Source organism: Mustela nigripes, chromosome 13 (genome assembly GCF_022355385.1).
Source record: "Mustela nigripes isolate SB6536 chromosome 13, MUSNIG.SB6536, whole genome shotgun sequence".
In the NCBI taxonomy this organism is placed as follows: Eukaryota; Metazoa; Chordata; class Mammalia; order Carnivora; family Mustelidae; genus Mustela; species Mustela nigripes.
This window is the reverse complement of record NC_081569.1, coordinates 20658360-20680113: the sequence shown is the minus strand read 5'-3', so window position 1 is coordinate 20680113 and position 21754 is coordinate 20658360. Positions and strand designations below refer to the sequence as shown.

The following is a 21754-nucleotide window of genomic DNA, read 5'->3' as shown; positions in this document are numbered from 1 at the left end:
TTTATAAATACGTCAAGTCAAGAATGACTATCACGGAGTGCAGAAATGAGTTTTTTTTTCTTTGTATGAATTGATATTTTTCATATGGAATACTATTGCTTATGAAATCAGGGAAAAATCATCTTAAAAAAGAAATAGATTGTGTAATGGCATATGTAAGTTATTTATTCTATTCATTTTATGTAAAAAGTACAAGAAGACAAACTTTTGTTTCAGCTCCTTGTGGTGACAACCAGTATGATGAGGAAGGCAAGCGGCTTCCTCCTTGTATCCCGGGTGCCTGGCTCACACCGGCCATCATGGCGTGTTACCTACTGGTGGCCAACATCCTGCTGGTGAACTTGCTTATTGCAGTTTTCAAGTATGTATTAAGGCTCTCGACTGCTTGCCTATTATTTATTGCATTACAGATTCCCAGTTTAATCTTGGAACACTCATGCGGCCATGGGTTTACACAGAATTTCAGTGGGGCTTTTAAATATGCAGAGTTTTTGCAATCTCTTTCATTCAAATTTAATCAGCCTTCATGTATTCGTGAATCAAAAGTTGACACTTAAATACATCAAAAATTTTTTTGATGGTTCAATATTTTATTTTTTTTTTAAGTATAATTAACATACCGTGTTGTATCAGTTTCAGGTATAGAGTATAATGATACAATAATTCTGTGCATTACTCAGTGCTCAACAGGCTGTGATTAGTGTACTGTTAATCCCCTTTAATCCATTTCACCTATTCCCCCACCCACCTCCCCTCCGGCAACCACCAGTTTGTTCCCTGTGTTTAAGAGTCTGGGTTTTTTTTCTTTCTTTCATCTCTTTTTTCTTTGTTTGTTTTGTTTCTTATATTCCACATACTTATGAAACCATATGATATTTGTCTTTGTCTTAAATACATTTAAACTCAATCTTGGTTAGTATTTTAGCACTTAAACATGTATTTTAATCTGATGAAAATATTTCCTTAGATGAAAGTCTCCTGGAATAGGGAAGATTTGATCAAGGCATGCCTTTAATTCATTATCACAGGCACAGAAAGCAATGTCAACTTCATAAGCTGTAACAATTATTGTGATATAATATAAAATGTTCTCCTAATTATTAACAGAATAGAAGATAAAATGGCCTTGGAAAGAGATGGCTTAAATTATAAAATCAAGTGTCTTGTAAAACTTGCCCATTTTGGCATGATGTGTTGAGCATGTGACCATGCTTAATTAATGATTTTTTTAAAAATTCTAGCTTCTAAGATGAAAATATAAGGGAAAAATACTTCACAGAAATATAGAATCTTAGAGATAATCAGGGCTTTGGAAAGAATCTGGTTCAAACTCTTATTCAAGTGTATTTCAGGTTTAAATACTTCAAAATGCTTAGCTGAATAGCTCCTACCTTTAAAAATATGAAATAATATTTTCTTGAGCATATGAATCAGTAGACTGTGGTATGGTGTCTCAAGAAAGCAGTAGGTAGCCATTTTAATATACTTAATCCTTAATTATTTATATAAGTAAAATGTCCTTGGGTGTAGATAATCCACAATGATAGATAAACCAAAAGGGTAATTCAGGAGTCAGTACTAAAGGGCACTAAAAGGTCCTTTCACTGTTTATTTTCATTTCGATGTGAGTGACTGATTGTCCTGGGAAATCAAAATGAAAAGCAAAATAACTAAACCTTTATTCTTTTTAAAGCAATACTTTCTTTGAAGTCAAGTCCATATCCAACCAGGTGTGGAAATTCCAGCGATATCAGCTGATAATGACATTTCATGACCGGCCAGTCCTACCTCCACCAATGATCATTTTAAGCCACATCTATATAATCATCATGCGTCTCAGTGGCCGCTGTAGGAAGAAAAGAGAAGGGGACCAAGACGAACAGGATCGTGGGCTGAGTATGTACAGGACTCTTTCATTTCTATCCTGCACTAATTTCAAGAGGGTTCTAACTGGGTACCCTCCCAAAAATCTCGCTGAACTACTTAATTGTGGGAAAACATAACACCCAAGTCCAACTGCTGTTCTTTGCAGAACGCTTCTCATTTTATGTTGATTTTATTCCAGTTCTGTTAGTTGGTGAGTAATTCGTGTTACTGAAAGCTTGCTCATGAAGAGATTAGAAATCGAGAGAGTTCTTGAGAATGACTTGTCTGTATAAATTCAATGCCCCTTTAAGAATGTTTCCACCTGTTGCATCTCAAAAGGATAGGAAAATAATGCTGTTGACCTGACTCCATCCATAAGACAGATGCAACAGTTTCTCCAGTAAAGAGTACTTGGCTTCACTTTGCAAATAGCTGTAAGAGTTGTGTTTTGTGTTAAAAAGTGAGCCATTCTGCTCCAATGGGAAGATGATCGCAGCATACTGCAACCTGTTTGAGTAAAACAATTGGAGTAGTGGGAGAACCACCTACCAGTGTCGGGCAAAGGAGCTTAATTCCGGTTGGGTTGTGAAATTCACAATGGCGCAACTCAATTGATTCTTCGTGGACAGGGCTCATTTCTCACGTGGCAAACCCTTCTCCCTTCACGCAGAGCTGTTTCTCAGCGATGAGGAGCTGAAGAGGCTGCACGAGTTCGAGGAGCAGTGTGTCCAGGAGCACTTCCAGGAGAAGGAGGATGAGCAGCAGTCATCCAGCGACGAGCGCATCCGCGTCACTTGTGAGAGGTGAGCACAGCGCGGGGCCAGGGCCCAGCCGCGGGCCGAGGGTGTGTGGGCCACTCTGCCCCATTCTAAGAGAGATGCCGATGTTCGTATAAATGTTCCCTCCAAGTTCTCTTGTTGGTTCACACTTTGGGTTCTTTACGTGTTTTCTCCCAAAAGAGTGGGAAAATATCTCGTGTGAAAAGGTGATTGTAAATTGTATCTAGAAGTGAATGATGGGGTGTATTGCAAATACCCCAGACCCAAACTAAAGCAAACCAAAAGCCCCTGACAGTTCTTGCCCAGCCCCAGAGTGGGAGATTTGGCAGCAGGACCCTGCACGAATGAAGAGAAAAATCAGCTGCTGGGCTGTGTAAAGGCTAGGGAAGCGGTCTTTTGACTGGTGGTTACCTTTGTCAAGGATGGTATTCCCCTAGGGACTGACCTGCTCATCCCACCTTAATGTTCTTGTTGCTCCTTTCCCAGAATGCAGAATGTATGAACGAACACATGTGTGAGCCAATCTATGAATGAGCAAATGAAGGCAGGTGAGGGAGAACCAGAAGGGTGACATTTTCCAACCTTTTCATTATTGCTCCTCCTGCAGCTGAGAACGAGAAACCAGCGAAGGGTAGACAGGAACAATAAAAGCACACTATCTGTATTTTTTAATCACATAATTTTTTTTTTTATTTCTTGCACAGAAAAAAATTTTTTATTTTTTATAAACATATATTTTTATCCCCAGGGGTACAGGTCTGTGAATCACCAGGTTTACACACTTCACAGCACTCACCAAATCACATACCCTCCCCAATGTCCATAATCCCACCCCCTTCTCCCAAACCCCCTCCCCCCGGCAACCCTCAGTTTGTTTTGTGAGATTAAGAGTCACTTATGGTTTGTCTCCCTCCCAATCCCATCTTGCAAGCTGGTGCAGCCACTCTGGAAAACAGCATGGAGGTTCCTCAAAATGTTGAAAATAGAACTGCCCTATGACCCAGCAATTGCACTATTGGGTATTTACCCTAAAGATACAAATGTAGTGATCCAAAGGGACACATGCACCCGAATGTTTATAGCAGCAATGTCCACAATAGCCAAACTATGGAAAGAACCTAGATGTCCATCAACAGATGAATGGATCAAGAAGATGTGGTATATATACACAATGGAATACTATGCAGCCATCAAAAGAAATGAAATCTTGCCATTTGCAACAACATGGATGGAACTAGAGCGTATCATGCTTAGCGAAATAAGTCAAGCAGAGAAAGACAACTATCATATGATCTCCCTGATATGAGGAAGTGGTGATGCAACATGGAGGCTTAAGTGGGTAGAAGAAGAATAAATGAAACAAGATGGAATCACATAATTTTTAAGAAACTTTATCACTTCATAAAAGAAATGTTAGCTATTATTATTATTACTAAGACTGTGATCATTGATAAAACATCGTTCCAAAGAGTTTAACCAACAATGCAGGTAGAAGGATGACACCTACGGGAATTCTAGCTGATCATTCTGTCTTTCAGAATTACAGTTTCTTGGTACAACTACCTGTATATATTGATAAACATAAAGACATTCACAAGAATGTTTCAGCACACCATCCAATCAAGGGCCTCAACCACTACAACAGAATTTAATACCCTTGAAGTCTCCCTGCTGTACACATTCCAGCCAGTGACTCTGCCACAGCCCACAGCCTCCAGGTCTCTGGCCCATCTCCCCTCCTAGCCCTAGTCACCTTGTAATCCAGTCTACCAAATTCAAGGATAATCTGCACCAACTTTTGGCCTTAATAAGGCCCATTTTCAAAACTACTTTTAAATGCATCTTTTCTGTTTTAATAGTTACTGTTAAGCTTTCAAGATACAAAAATTATTTCTTCCTGAGAAAGAGAAGTTACTTCCATCTTAATAATCTAAAATCTCAATTTTTTAGTTAGACATTAACTTGGATTTAATCACGGCCAGTAATTTACAATGGAAATTGTGCTCTGTTTCACTCTGCTTCTGCCCCATCCCCCTTCCCCCAGCATTGTTTGGATTTTTACCGTTCTTGGAGCAAACCTCCAAGAATGTGGTTATCAGGTCACTACCAAACTGCATTTTCCTCTTGGGGCTTCGTGCACACGTAATAGGAATGAAAGTGTGCTGGGCAGTAAAAACATCTACTTCCCGTTTCTCTTGGCTGAGATCTCCGGGAGTGATTGGAGTACATTCCTGCCCCTCCGGTTCCCTTGTTGACCCTTTCAAGGCTGAATCACAGGTGAATATCAGAGACAAATGGAGGAGGAGGTTTGGGGAGAACGTACTTTTTCTTCACTCTTAACCTCAGGACATCTGAGGTCCTAAGGTGGAAGAATAGAAATAAAATTCGTTATTTTACCTAAATTTGACACCCGTGATAATTTTTTTTAAAAGATTTTATTTATTTATTTGACAGAGAGAAATCACAAGTAGATGGAGAGGCAGGCAGAGAGAGAGAGAGGGAAGCAGGCTCCCTGCTGAGCAGAGAGCCCGATGCGGGCCTCGATCCCAGGACCCTGAGATCATGACCTGAGCCGAAGGCAGCGGCTTAACCCACTGAGCCACCCAGGCACCCCCGTGATAATTTTTTAAATCAAATTTTTGAGTACTCATATATTTCTGCCATTTAAAAAAATCTACTTTATATGTTGGCTTATTTTCATTTTCCACATCACCATTTGCCATTTGATGATTCTCCTTATCATCCCCAGCACCATTCTATCTGCAGGATCTGGTTAGAAGTGAGTCTTCTAACCTCCTATGATGCGCTTGGCCTCAGTCCCTGCTGTTGGCTGGTAGCTTTCAAAACCTGAGCCAGCAATTTGCATGACTCAGTCTAACAAACGTGTTCACACAGGAAGTTTACATGCTTCTGCTCCTCCTTGCAGGGTGTTTTGAGGGCTTATGCGCAGGAACCAAATTCATGGCTTTCCCTTAACCTTTAGAGAGTAATATATGAAGTTCTAACAATTTCACCCAACTTCACCATTTCTTGAGATCTAACATTTAGTGTCCCAATCAGAGATTTACATTATGATCCAGTTTTTAATTAATACAGCCTTGAAGCAGGGTATTTGGCCCAAAGCCCCATGCAGCATATCCACTTAGCTGACTTACGGCAATGCACTGAAGGTTTTCCTCCCAAATTTGGACATCCTCTTGCATGCTCTGGGCTCTGAGAGTGGCACCACTAGCCATTTCATTTGACACTGTCAAATCATCAAATTCTGCTTTCTTCCCCCTGTGAATGAATCATGCCCCCCCCCCCCCCACATACACACACACTTCTTTCCTTCTCTACCACCAGTACACCAGTACAAGCTACCATCATTTTCCACCAGGATTCCTGTGGTTGCTTGGAGAGCATCTGAGCTCTCCATAATCATTTCCACTCTTTCAATTCATTGTGCACTCACTAGACTCGAATCCCATTGCATTGCTCCCCAACAGCTCTCTTTAAAAGTCTTTCAGTGGCTCCCATTGCTCCCAGCTCCAGTATCACCCTGGACTGCCCTCCCTTCATGCTTGGTTTGCCAGTCTTGTCAGCCTTCTTTCATTTCCTTAAAGTCACCACTCCCTTTCTGCCATAGGGGTTTTTGCACATGTTGTAACCTCTGTCTACGCATCCTTTGGATCTCTGCTCAAATGTCATTTCCTTCTGGAAAACTTCCCTGACTGCCTCACACCTTAGACTAGGTCAAGAAGCCTGCACATCTCCACATAGCAAGACCTTGAGTTTTTGAATGAAAGGATAAGTAAAAAGTTCTTGTTCTGACTTGAATGTAAATTTCCATCCTATCCTCAATGAATATCAAATAAGATACCAACTATGCTTCCTCTGGGTTTGTGACTTCGATTTCGCTATTGGCAACCAGGAAGAATTTCAATATACAAATGATTCTGCTACCCATAATTGTCAGAGAGAATCTTTAATATCAGCAACACCAAAACAACTGGTGATGTTGAAGGGTGTTATTTCTTTGCTTGAAAGTTTAAGATCATGTAACCTAGAGGGCTGATGGAAGAACATTTTACAAATACATCTGCCAGCACAACCAAAGTAGAATTTGTCAATCTAGATATTTATCATATATATATTATATCATATCATATCATATATAGGCTAATACCTAGTAACATGTATCTTTATCAATCACAACTTGAAGGCCATCTCTGTGTCTCTTGAAAATCCAGGGTTGAGCACATCATTCCTTTTGTGGTTGGGCATCCCTCAGTTCACAGGTTCAAGAGCAATTGAGTTGAAAAGAATCTTTTCTAAAAAAATTTTGTCCAAGTTTCAACTTCCTTTTCTTGAACAATGAGAATTATGTAATCCAGTGTGTTTTCCTTTTTTCCATGGCATCAAGGAAGCTTAGCACCAACTTACTATTTAATTAAAACAGGTATATTATTATAGATTTTTGGAATGCATGGTATACATTGCCTCCTTATTACCTCTTCTTCATTCATATCTTCCACTTAAATGAACTTTCATTTTGCATGTATGATATTTTCAAGTATGCAGACTATAATTCATAAATCATACATTTTAAATGCTATTGGTCTTATACTTAAGCATCTATAGGTCTTAGACTAGCCAAACCTATAATAGAAGGTTTGGATTCCCCCCAAAACCTCTGGGTCAACTGGTTTCTTGTCATATTTGTGGATCTGGGTTAAGGTATTGGGTTTCCTCTAGGCTTGATTAGGAATGAAGCGATTCATGGTCTTGAGATCTTATTTGGCATCCTTTTCCCAAGTAATCAAGTAGAGACAGTGGTAACAGAGATTATAACAAGAAAGACAAGAAGGAGAGAAATGAGATAGTCAGTAGAAGAAGACCTAAAAGAGAGATGGGCCTCAGAAAGGAGGTGGATAATTCCTCTGACGTAGAAATTAATAGAGTCAAAGTTGCTTGGATTATGGGGAAAGGGTGGGATTAAATGTGGGAGTTTTAATGTGTCTAGTAAATGACAATCTTGTTCCTTACCTGACCTTTGAGAGCCAATTCAAGGACAGAGGCAGATATGAGGCAGATAGAGATAAAAATAGTATTGGCTTTACTAGTAATAAAGGTGCTAGAGGATGTGGTTCAGTTGTTGCCAAATTCACAGAATTAGCCAGAATTAGCCATAGCCACTCAGTCACAGGCACCTGCAGACCTCTGTTCTCACAGGCAGAATCAGCTTTCCCCACGAAGCTTACCGTATGAACAAAACAAAGTGAGAGCCCATGCTCTCTGCAGGCAGCTGGCTCTCAAAGAGAGAGAGAAAAAAGTAAGCTGGTGTCGTGGTCCCCAAATTCCAACCAGAAAATCAGTCCTCCTCGAGAATAAATAAAGGACTGGAGAGAGGCCAAGAGTTTTACACTAATAGAAAGTCCAGACACATGGGAAGGAATGATAGGAATGGGGAAAGAGTACCCCTAGCAATATTACAGACTTAAAGCCTCTAAGGAGGATTCGAGTTCACCTTTAGGGGAAATGTGATAGGAAAGGAGCTAGCCAAGCGATTGCTCAGCAGGAATATTTAGGATGTAATGAAATTAGCTAATATGACTTTGTATTGGGCCAAGTCAAGGTGACTTCTACGACCTTCATCAGTGACTCACTACAGCCCTAGGGCAAGAATGCAGTTAGTGAATGAAGCATGGGGCATAGCAAAAGGGAGGCTGAAAGGGATCTGTGATCCCGAGAACCGATCAATGGGGATACCACAATGATGTTAGTGTTTGCAAATGGTAACATAAACATTTTACAGTGCCTCAAGACACCATTTTTCCCTGCCCAGTTGTGGAGTCCTAGTGGCAATAGAGGAAGGAGTAGAGTTGGCACTGTTATATGAAAGTAAGTGAAAGAGAACCTAGGATATTATTAAGAGCTTCAGTGAGGAGCTGACCTGAGTCTTGCCTGACAGAAAGTGGAATATAGCCAGAAAAGTCCACTGATTTAGATGACTTGAATTCTAGAAACCAAGGAGGTCTAAAGTATGGCCATGTTGGTATATATAATGATGTGGCCTAGAGTTAAGATTCTAGAGAGCTTAATACTCTTTTAATAGTCTTCAGTATTTTGTTTATTAAAAACAATGAGAAAGCCAAAAGATTTAAGACTTAAATCTTGTTCTTCATTTAGTCTTTCACATATAAAAACTCAGTAAGTAAGCACAACCAGGTTCCATCTTGAGTGTTCTCACCATAATTACTAAACTTAAAAGGCAGCCTCATACAAAGATGGAAATTAAAATAACTGGATATAAAATTTAGACTGGATGAAACAAGTTTAAAATTACAGGGTAAGAATAGTCTTAGAACTCAATATAGAATACCATGGGACCTTGAAACATGGGTTTCTTCAAGTATAAACTGGATCTAGTTGTTCCACTAACATTGTTTTTAGGTTAACATTGAGTTCTATCATTAAGGAAATGTTCCCATATATATAAGATGCCTTACAGGTGAAGAGTAATGATTGCACATGAAAAGATGACGGCACATAAAACAGGTTTTGGTAACTACCATGCTACAAAACTCCAAATATCTAAGTTCTGTCCTTAGGAAATACACAAGAGACTCTTACCATGAGAACATGAATTTTGACCTTATATTTAATATATAAGAGTCTATGAAACTCCAATAAAGTTATGCCGTCTATCGGTATTCTCTTGGAAGTTACTACAAAGTGCCACACATTTATATATTGTTGTACCTAGTAGTTGAATGAAATGGAAAACTTTATTTACAATACCTTAAAAACAACAACAACAAAAAACACTGTGTTTTCATTAAGCTCCTTTCAAGTTTAGTAGTACAATGTCCAAAACCAAATATCCTAAATAACCAATACATGAAAATAACAATGAAAGCATCTGGAGATTTGCAATCACACCCCTTCACATGGTCATGTTATTGTACACTTGCATAGCATTCATACCTCACAGAGTGCTTTCATTTACACAATTTCACTTAATTGTGGAACACACAACACAACACTATCATGCTACCACTGTTGTTGTTGCTGCCTTTGCTGATGTTGTGAATTGTCACTGGTGGGGATGCCGGAGCACTCCATCCCTAACATGAATATGGCCACATCTCAAGGAGAATACTGAAGTTGATAAAATGTTGATCCTTAATAGCCCTTCTTTTTTTCTTGAAAACAAAGTCCTGATATGCAATGTCAGTTGCTAAATTGGTACCCTTATCTCTAACTTTCTGAATTTACAAAACAAGTAGAATATATACAGGCCCAGATTAGGAGACTGATTAGGGCATTGAGATGTGGCCTTTTAACAGAAAACCCTGTAGACCAATCTGTACTAATCTCTGAATCAAACAAATGAGGGAGGGAAATACTACTATTATGAACTAGGATAGATAAAACAAGTTGGGGTCTGGACTCCCAGGGATTTTAGTAGGAGATACACATTAAGTAGTAAAAGGCAGGGCAAATATTGTTGTAAATCAAGAGCAGCTTAAATTCCATTCAAAGACAGGAGAATGATCACGTTGGTCCCAGCCAGTTTGTAGATGCCACTTGGTTCTAGTTTCCTCTGATATAAAAGCCTACTCCTCACAAATTGTTCTGACCTGCCCACTGAAACTCAGAAGTTTGGTAGTTAGAAAAATGGCCTTCTGGCTCTTCTCAATAATATTCTAAATGGGAGAATTCTTACTGCGAAGTAAATGTTACCACAGTGTGTGAAATAGAAACCTAGAGAAGCACTTGTGATGGGCTGAGCACTGGGTGTTATATGCAACTGATGAATTATTGAACAATATATCAAAAGCTAATGATGTACTACTGTATGTTAGCTAATTGAATTTAAGTTAAAAAAAAAAAAACTAGTGAAGCTACTTATGGATTTACTATATGTAAATCCAAACACAGAAATAATTATGAGAAGCCATGAATCCAAACTGGCAAAAATAGATAGACCTGGTAAGAAATCATCAGTATTTCAGTCTAAGAAAATGCACTTGTATTATAAAAATACTTCATCCAAAGAAATAGTCCTTTTGAGCCAAATACTATCATACTAGAGTAATAGGTACAAGTGACTTGACCAAATGATTTGAAATACTCAAAGACAAATATTGACCTCTTTTATAAAATCAATATGATTATTGAAAATAAAAGACAATGCAGTCATATTAATCTAATTAAATAATAGCAGAAGTCAGGGCAACAACGGAGTTTTATACACAATGGCTGGGATCCCTGGCATCACCAAGGCAGCTTTCATTCATCTGGTTCTACAAACATCAGATATAGCAAGTTCTAGAACAAGTTTTTTCAAACTGAGGTCACCAAATGCCCTGACATTTGGGGTTCTCAAGTTCTAGGAGAATTTCATTTTTCCATTTTGATGATGATGGAATGTTTGTGAAGCAAATTGGAGGATGAATAACAAGATGATACAGAAAGGGAGGATGGGGGATACAATCTGAAAAGTCTTGAGTGTATATAAGGACCAGAAATATTTTTAAAAGATTTTATTTATTTATCTGAGACAGAGAGAGAGAGAGCACAAGCAGTGGGGAAGGAGAGGAAGAAGCAGACTCCCTGCTGAGCAAGGAGCCTGCTGTGGGGCTCAATCTCAGGACCCTTAGATCATGATCTAAGCCAAAGGCAGATGCTTAACTGACTGAGCCACCCAGGCAGCCATAAGGTTTCTTTTTAACATACACTTAAGGGTACCCATCATTGCAATAAAATTTGGCTTTTAATCTTAAATGTTATGAGAAGCTGCTACTGTGTTTAAGCTAGGAGTAGCATGATTGAGTATCTGTGTTATTGTTTTGGATTAGAGTGAGTAGCCATTGGAGGCAAAGAGGTTATTCCTAACAACTAACACTTTTTTCTTTATCAGCCTGGGGTATAACATGAGGTTGTATCTCTTTAAATATTAAGGAAAACTATTAAGACTTCATCCTGTTTATTCCAAAAGTGTCTTCTTTCCCTTCCTATTGTTCCCCTAACTGAGTCAGTTGTAGGAGATCCAGTGCTCTAGCAAAGTCCCTACCTATTTCATCAAAAACCAAGAAGGTGGAGCCAATTTTTGGTTTTTGTTTTCTTTCTATCCTCCTGCCACTTGGCCCTGGAAGTTGTGGAAGTGCAGGCAGAGTGGATTAAAGCCCCAGATTTCTGATTAGATGTTGAAAAGAGGGAGCTCCAGGGTACTGGAAATTCCAAGCAGATTATAGAGAGGGAGGAGTTTGGGAAAGTAACACTACGAGGTTGCTTTTGAACTTTAGAGCTCACCCCCAAACTGTATTTGTATGTGTATGTGTGTGCATGCATGTGTGAGTGTGTGTGTGTGGTTCTGCTCCTTATTAGCATACCTAAAGCACTGAGGGAGACAAAGTGAACAAAAAATGATTGAGTAAGGAACTCCTGGACTCCATACCTCCATAAAACTGGCAAAACTTTCAGAATCAAATTTTTTAGAAAGATGGACATGAACCAATGGCTTGCAATCATTTGTGGAGTGCTTATTCAAGAAACACAGCTGAATCTTTTTTTTTTTTTTTTTTAATGAGATTTGTGGCATTTCAATTTATCTAGTCCCATCCCCCACTCCTCAGTTCAGTGGCAACCATGAAAATAATAGTATGAATTCCTGGTACCAGTGGAAGCAAAAAGGACCCCATCCACAAAGAATTGTAATTATCTGTTTTGACTGATCTGGTGATTCCCTGAAAGTTTGGCTCAAAGGCTTGTCTTAATCTTCCCTTGTTTGGAACTAGCCAAGGGCTAAAACTGTTAGCCAGAGGTGGAGATGAGGAGAGGGCATTTTTCAAAAACATTTACAGGCAAATGTTTTAGTCCCTACTCCCTGAGGTAAAAAAAATAATAGATTTGGGGCAAACAAGACTAACCAAAAAGCTTCAGAGAAAAGGCTAGGAAATGAGATGTCCATAGGGCTTCGAAAATCTCTGACATATTCCTGGGAATCTAGAAGACCTTGTGCATGCATATGGTTGTGTACATTCTTAGAAAATACCTGATAAGAAAGAAAGCTTCCAATTCTAGCTTACCTAAAGGCTCTGTGCAAACAGGAAGTGAAGGCTAAGACAAAGATGCAAACTCTGGTTGAGTGTTGAAGATGTGCATGCACAGAGTCCCTCAGCAAAGTCTAGGAGAATTTTTTATTCCAAATATTTAAAGAAATCTCTGTTCAATCATCAGCTGACCATTGAGCTAAAAGAACAGGATTTCAGGGACGCCTGGGTGGCTCAGTTGGTTAAGCAGCTGCCTTCGGCTCACGTCATGATCCCAGCTTCCTGGGATCGAGTCCCACATCGGGCTCCTTGCTTGGCAGGGAGTCTGCTTCTCCCTCTGCCTCTGCCTGTGTTTGCTCTCTCTCCCTCTCTCTCTCTCTCTCTGACAAATAAATAAAAAATCTTTAAAACTTTAAAAAAAAAAAAAGAACAGGATTTCAGTGACCACACACAACAAATAATACAGGCTTTACAGGATCATTTTAGAAAAATCACTAAATAAGCAACAACTACCACAAAATGAAGCAACAATAATAAACCCCGGGGAGGAGAGAGACTCTGACTTCAAGAATTGCTGTGCTCTATTACTCAAAATGCCCAGTTTTAAGTAAAAGGTCAGGAAAAGAAACAAGACAGTATGATCCACACCTGGGGAAAAGGCACTCAAAGAAACTGGCCCTAAGAAGTTCCAGATGTTGAAATTTTTGACAAAAACTTTAAATCAGTTACTGTTAACACATTCAAAGAGCTAAAGAAATCCATCACTAAAGATTTATAGGGAGGAATGAGAATGATGTCTCACCTTACGGAGAATATAAAGAGATAGAAAATATATTTTTAAAAAGAAAGAAGAAGAAGAAGAAGAAGAAGAAGAAGAAGAAGAAGAAGAAGAAGAAGAAGAAGAAGAAGAAGAGGAAGAGGAAGAAGAAGAAAAGGAGGAGGAGGAAAAAGAGCAGGAGAGAAGGAGGAGAAGGAGGAAACAGACATTCTGGAATTGTAACGTAAAGGAACTAAAATGAAAATTTTACTATAGAATCTCAAAATCAGATTTGAGCAGGCAGAAGAATCAGTGAACTTGAAGATAAGTCAACTGAGATTATCCATTCTAAGAAAGAGAAATATAAAAGAATGAACAGAGTCCCAGAGAACTGTGGAACACTGTCAGCATGACAGCATACACATAATGGGAATGCCAGAAGGAGACAAAAAAGAAAGTGGGAGAAATTATCTGAAAAAATAAAGGCCAAAAATTTCCCAAATTTAAGGAAAAATATTAATCTACACATACAAGAAATTCAATGAACTCCAAGTAAAATAAACTCAAAGGCATCCACACTTATTCAAATCATAGTCAAGTGTTATAAGCCAGAGGAAAAAAATCTTGAAAACACCAAGAAGGAAGGAACTCATCACATACAAAACATCCTAAATAAAATAAAAGGCTGACCTCTTATTGGAGCAAGTGGGCAGTGGGATGAAATATTTAAAGTGCTGAAAGAAAAATACTGTCAACCAAGAATACTGTATATAGCAAAATAGTGTTTCAAAAAAATGATGGAGAAATTAAGATTTTCCTAGATAGAAAAACTGAAAGAATTTTATTTGCTATTAGACCTGCCCTAGGAGAGACACTAAGAAGTTCTTTGGGCAGAAATGAAAGGTCACCAGACAGTAACTAAAATCTACATGAAGAAATAAAGAGCACCAGTGAAGGTAAATACCTACATAAGTATAAAAGACATTATAAATATATTTTTTGTTTATAACTACTTTTTATTTTCTATATAATTTAAAAAATAACTGCAGAAAGCAATAACTACAAGTCTATACTGATGAGCATAGAACAAATAAAGATGTAATCTGTGACAACAGCATGGAAAAAGAAGTAATAAACTTTAAAAGAGCACATTTTTGTATACTATTGAAATTACATTGACATTAATCTGAATTAGATTTTCATAAATTAAGATGTTCATTGTAGTCTCTAGGGCAACCACTAAGAAAATAAATCAAATATATATAATAAAATAAATGGAAAGGGAATTAAAATGGTACACTAAAAAATGTCTGTTTAACACAGAGAGATGTGGCAATGGAGGAATTGAGCAAAAGAAGGCATAAGACCTGTGGAACACAAACACTAATGATAAGGGTAAGTTCTTCCTTATCAGTAATCATATTAAATATAAATGGATTAAACTCTCCAATTAAGACATGAAGACTGTCAGACTGTATATTTTTAAAAACACAATCTAACTGCATTCCCTCTAAAGTTTCATTTCAGATTCAAGACACAATAGTTTGAAAATAAATGGGTGGGACAAGATACTCCACATGAATAGTTATCAAAATTAGTATAGCTGTAGGACACCTAAGTGGCTAGACAGAGATAATAACAACATAAAAGACTTAAATAATACTATATGCCCACTCAACCTAACAGAACACTGCTCAACAACAGCAGGATATACATTCTTTTCAAGAACATATGGAACATTATCCAGGATAGATCATAGACCCTATGTTGGGCCATATAACAAATCTAAATAAACTAAAAATCTATAAATAAACTAAATAAACTAAAAATCTATAAATTTTTTAAAGATTGAAATTAATCAAAGTGTGTTCTCTGACCACAGTGAAATGAGATGATAAGTTAATAACAAAAGGACATTTGGAAAACTCAAAAATATATGAAAATTAAACAACACTATCTTAAATAACCAATGAGTCAAAGAAGAAACCAAAAGGGAAATTAGAATTTGAGGTTGCACAACAGTGTGAATGTACTAAATGCCACTGAAATGTGCATTTTAAAATGGTTAAGATGGTAAATTTTATATTGCATGTATTTTATCACAATTTAAACATTATAAAAAGAAAATACTTCAAAGTGGATAAAAATGAAAACACAAAATAACCAAAATTTATAGGATGAAGCAAAAGTGGTACTCAAAATAATTATAATAGTGAATGCCTGTATTTAAAAAGAAGAAAGATCTCAAAGGTACTGAGTCCTGAACTAATGAATAGACAATTATCAAGGTCCCAAACTGATCACTGGGCTGTACAAACACAGGACAGATTTCAAAGGCACTGCCAAGACTTTGAAAATTGAACTGCAACTGGAATCACAGCCCACAAAAGTCATGGTGGAACTTATACCTTGAGCTTAACTAGGTCAACCAATTGCTAAAAGAAAAATGTCAACATCTGTCATGGGATTTAAACAAGACTCTGTCACATGATGTAAGATTTGAAATGTCCATGATATAATCTAAAATAACTTAGAATATGAAGAATTCAGAAAAATCTAATTTACTGGGTAAAACAACAACAACAACAACAACAACTAATAAATGTCAAGGCCAAAGTAGTGCAGATGTTTGAATTATTTGACAGACTTTAAGGTAATTATTACAAAAATGCTTGAACAAAATTGCAAAGAATATTGAAACTAATTGAAAAATAAAAGTTTCAGGAAAAATGGAAGATATAAAGAAGAACCAATGAAAAGTTTAGACCTGAAAAACATAATAAGTGAAATTAAAATTTCACTGGCTAGGCTCAATAGCATAACAGAAATGACAGAGGAAGGAATCTGGAAACTTGAAGACAAATATGTAGGTAAAAATTACCTAATTTGAGCAAAAAAGAGTAAATAAACGGGGGCGGGGGGTGGGAAAGGAACCTTTTGGAAATAAATGTGTAATACTGTGCCATCAGAGTCTCAGTAGAAAAGAGAAAGTGTGATGCAGAAAATAATATTTTAAGAAATAATAACTGAAAAACTCCCAAATGGGTGAAAGACACAAATTTACATGTTAAAGGAATTTAGCAAACACTAAACAGGAATAATTCAAGGAGATCCTCACCCTAGTTCATGTTAGAATCCTCTGAAAACAAAGACAAAATAAAAAAAAATTACAGCAGCCAGAGAAAAAGGATTTATAACTTATAATGGAACAGCTCTTTAAATAAGGGCAGGTTTCTTGTGAGAAACCAAGAAGGCCAGGAGAAAGTAGCATCATGGTTCTAAAGCTGAAGAAATAACTATCAACCCCCAAATTCTATAGCCAACAAAAACTCTTCAGGAATGAATATGAAATAAAGACCTTAAATAACTCATTTTAGGAGTTGGGCCCTAAAATATTACTACAAGAAGTTCTTCAGACAGAAGAACGTATACCAGAAGTAAACTTGGGACATCAGGAATGAAGGAATGTTTGGGTTTTTAATATGTGTCTGTGTAATATCTAAGACAACCAAAGCATGGACAGAAAATGGACCCATATGGTGGTAATGTTTTTATATCCAATTGAAGTGGTAAAATATTGAAGCTAAGTAGACTGTGAAATGTTACTATCTACTTTGTATTACTAGATCAACCACTATAAGATCTACAGTAAATGATATAATCATTTCCCAACTTATTTCTGAGGCCAGCATGACTGTGACACAAAAATCAAAGAACTGAAAGAGAAAACTATAGGATACTAGCCCTTATGAGCATAGATACAAAACTTCACAACAAACATTAGCAAGTTGAGTCTAGCCACAACTGGTAAGATTTATCTTAGGAATGAAAGGATGTTCAATATTTGAAAATCCATGCTATCCACTATAGTAACAGTTTAAAGAAAACATGATAATACCAACTGGTGAAGAAAAAATTATTTCCACAAAATTCAACATCCATTCCTGATTTTTTTAAAAAACGGAAGAATATAGTGAGTGCTATGAAATGTTTAAACCTGATGATTCACAGACCTGTACTGCAGGGGCAAATACTACAGTACATGTTAATAAAAATAATTCTTAAAAAAGAAAAAGAAAAAATAAAATGAAATTAAGAAAAGAGACAGAAACCTCTCAGAAAACAAGGAACAGAGAGAAACTTCCTCAACCTGTTAAATGGCATTTATTAAAGAAAAAAAAAAGCCACAGCTAACATGGTAAAAGACTGAATTGTTTCTCCCTTAAAATTGAGAGCAAGGCAAGGATGTCCACTCTATCACTGCTATTGAACAACATACTGGAAGTCTTAAACTTCCAGAACTTAAACTTCTATAACTCTTCTAAACTTCAAAACTCAATAATGTGGGAGAAAATGACCCAATTTTAAAAATGGGCAAAAGATGAAAATAGACACAACAGAGAAGACTTAGTCTTGGCAAATAAGCCCATAAAAAGATGATCAACAGGAGCACCTGGGTGGCTCAGCGGGTTAAGCCTCTGCCTTCAGCTCAGGTCATGATCTCAGGGTCCTGGGATCGAGCCCCGCATTGGACTCTTTGCTCAGCAGGGAGTCTGCTTCCCCCCCTTCTCTCTCTGCCTGCCTCTCTGCCTACTTGTGATCTATCAAATAAATAAAATCTTAAAAAAAAAGATGTTCAACATTATTATCTATTAGTGAAACACAAATTAAAACTATGATGAGATTACACACATATTACAATAGTTAAAATAAAAACATACTGACAACACCAAGTGCCAACAAAGACACCGAGCTCATGGAACGCTCTTACACTGCTGGTGGGACTATAAGATGATACAGCCACTCTGAAAAATAGTTTGGCAGTTTCTTATAAAGCTAATATACTCACTGTGTTCTCTAGGTATGAAATGAAAACTTATTTGTTCAGCCACTATGTTAAACAATATAGAGGATCCTCAAAAATTTAAAAATAGAACTACCAGATGATCCAGTAATTCCACTCCTGGGTGTATATTCAAAGAAAATGAAAACAGGACATCCAAGAGATAGATGTATTCCTATGTTTATTGAAGCATTACTTGTAACAGCTAAGCTATGGAAACAACCCAAGGGTCCACAACAGATGAATGGATAAAGAAGACATGGTTTACATATACAATTGCATATTACTTAGCCATGAGAAACAAAGAAACCCTGCCATCTGTGACAACATGGATGACCTTGAGGACATTATGCTTAAATAAGTCAAACGGAGAAAGAGAAATGCCATATGACCTCATGTCTATGTGAGATCAGAAAAAGCTAAAGTGATAAAACCAGAGTAGAATGGTGCCTACCCAGGGATTACCAAGAGAATTGGGGATATGTTGTTTAAGGGTATAAACTTGCAACCAGTAGCTGAGTAAGTCCTGGAGATCTAATGTACTTCAGAGTGGTTAGAGTAAAAAAAAAAACAAAACTGTATTATTAACTTAAGCATTACTAAAAGACGAGATCTTAATTGTTCCCACCATAGAAAATAAAGGATAATTATGTGACATTATAAAGGCATTAGCTAATACTACAGTGGTAATCACATTGCCATATATAAATGTATCAACACATGTGACATCTTGAAGTTACACAATGCTTCAGTGATTCATACGACTGAATGCCAGAAAAAAAAAACAACAGTTGATTTACCATATGAAAATTTCTAAAGGAAAATTTAAAAAGGAAAATATGAGATTAAAAATACGGCATGTGAGAAACATGTCTTTAGGAGCAAATCGCTTAGCCTTAGAATACCTTCGTAGTCTGTGCTATAGTGAAAAAATATTTCACTCCCTGCTGAAAGGAAAGTAGAATTAAGACTTAGAAAAGTAAGAAAGTTCATGTTTTGCTACAAGCTCTACAGAAATGACAGATTTCTCTTGTGTGTTTTCCTGTCACTCAGAATGTCAACAGATCTGGGACTCTCATCAAAGTGTTTCCTAGCTAGTCTGTCTTTCTACATCTGAAATGGAAATCACTCTTTTTAGGGATGTCAAGATTTGTGAACCATCTTAAGTAATTGAGGAAGTCACGAAATATGGCTAGCATAGAAGATGGCTTATTATCCATCTCTTTCGTTCATCATTCCAGACATAAGTGACCTTAAATTCATTTATTTCTTACTCCGTTTACGCATACCATAAAAACACAATCCGGGATCCCTGGGTGGCTCAGTGGAGTAAGCCGCTGCCTTCAGCTCAGGTTATGATCCCAGGGTCCTGGGATCAAGTCCTGCATGGGCTTCTTGCTTGGCGGGGAGCCTGCTTCTCTCTCCCCCTCTGCCTGCCTCTCTGCCTGCTTGTGTGCTCTCTCTCTCTCTCTCCTTCTCTCTGACAAATAAATAAATAAAATATTTTTAAAAATTAAAAAAAAAATTAAAACTCAATCCAATATTCCTCGATTTCATATAAGCATTTAAATTTTGTCTCCAATGCTGTAGTTGTTAATAGGCTTGAAATAAGCATCTGATCATTTTTCTTAATCTAAGCCACATCGTGAAACCTTGGTTCTTCCACAGTTTCGATTAAGGGAATGGCAGTAGGAACGGGAGGAGATTTAGAGATACCCATGGAAGAGTCCCACTATGGAACTTGGTAGTTTATTCAATGCAGGGGACTGGGGAGCTAGTGAAGTGGGAAGGCTGAGTGCAGTAAGAGAGACTTCAGAATCAGATGACTTCTTATTTCTTTATTTTTTATTTTATTTTTTTACTGAAGTACGTTTGACACAGTATGACATTAATGTGGGTATACAATGGTGATTTGACAGCTCTGTACCTCATGTTTTGCTCACCACATGTGTAGCTACCATCTGTCATTACACAACACTAGTGTAATACCACTGACTGTATTCCCAATGCTGTACCTTTCATCTCCTTGGCCTATTCTATAACCATAGGCCCATACTTCCCACAGACCCCCCTTTTCCCATTTTGCCGATCCTCGTTCCCCCCTCCCCTCTGATAACACCAGTTTGTTGTCTGTATTTAGGGGTCTGTTTTTGCTTTATTGTTTGTTCATTCACATGTTTCTTTTCTTTCTTTCTTTTTTTTTATTCCACAAATGAATGAATTCATAGAGTATTTTTCTTTCTTTGTCTGACTTATTTCATTGAGCATAATATCCTCTAAGTCCATCCACACTGTGACAAATAGCAAATTTCCTTTATATGTATGAGTGGCTGGCCATGCTAGTATCTGAATTAGGTAACACAGGAAAAACATAGGGCAGAGGGTTATAGAAGAGTCGAAAGGAGAGCTATTTATCTATATTTTACCAGTGTATTTATTTTTCAGAGTTTGGATAGAGTTTATATTATCTCTCTCTATCCCTCTCTCTTTTTTAGTTTTTATTTATTTATTTGACAGAGAGAGACCACAGGAGAGGCAGGCATGGGGAGTGGGAGTGGATAAGCAGGCTCCCTGCTGAGCAGAGAGCCCAGCTTGACCCAGGACCCTGAGATCATGACCTGAGCCGAAGGCAGAGGCTTAAACCCCTGAGCCACCCAGGCAACATTGCATCATTTCTTAAAGTAGTATTTGTTAGAGGATCTCAAGTTTGACTTTAGAGAAGACATTGTGGATTTTAACATCAAAGGAATCCTCGAGAAAAACAGATTTGAAGTGAGCGAGGAGACATGACATTTCACAGAGAAAATCAAATCTTACTTGAAGTCACATAAATTAGTAGTGAAAGTTCTGTTGGTCGCCAAAATGCAAGAGGAAAGAGAACCCTTAGAAGGTGTAGTGTCTATGGTACAAAAGTCAAGACTTCTCATACACAGTGAATTTGGTCCTCCTGGTGGCAAATTTCCAGGAAGCCAGACCCTTCCTGCTCAAATGATGTGGTTTCCTAGGGGACATATAAATAGTCTTTTCTCCACGCAAAAAAGTTAAGAATAGAAGCCAAAGACCCTCCCACACATCAGAGCACAGCTGTCAATGTGGCCAACAGAAGCACAGCATTGGCAAAAGCAGCTCTGGCAGGATGTAGGGAAGGGTAACCGCAGAGGTAGCAGGGAGTGAGGAAAGAGCAGGAGACATGGTCGGAGAGCAGACACTTAGTGCAGAAAAGAGCAGCTGGAACTCAGGAAGTGGGTAAGAAGAAATAAAGGAAAAGAGGTGGAAGGATTTAGAAGGATATGTAAAGAATGCAGCAAGGGGGCGCCTGGGTGGCTCAGTGGGTTAAGCCACTGCCTTCGGCTCAGGTCATGATCTCAGGGTCCTGGGATCGAGTCCCGCATCGGGCTCTCTGCTCGGCAGGGAGCCTGCTTCCCTCTCTCTCTCTCTCTCTCTGCCTACTTGTAATCTCTCTCTGTCA

At 37.8% G+C, this 21754-nt stretch overlaps 1 protein-coding gene across 1 annotated transcript in view; it reads left to right on the top strand.

Moving 5' to 3' along the window:
- TRPM1 (transient receptor potential cation channel subfamily M member 1) overlaps positions 1 to 21754 on the top strand; it is a 107540-nt gene that overhangs the window by 81144 nt on the left and 4642 nt on the right. The window contains exons 24-26 of the mRNA XM_059371236.1: positions 217 to 361; positions 1694 to 1896; positions 2537 to 2669. Coding sequence (XP_059227219.1) covers positions 217 to 361; positions 1694 to 1896; positions 2537 to 2669 — 481 coding nt within the window. The remainder of the gene's footprint in view (positions 1 to 216; positions 362 to 1693; positions 1897 to 2536; positions 2670 to 21754) is intronic.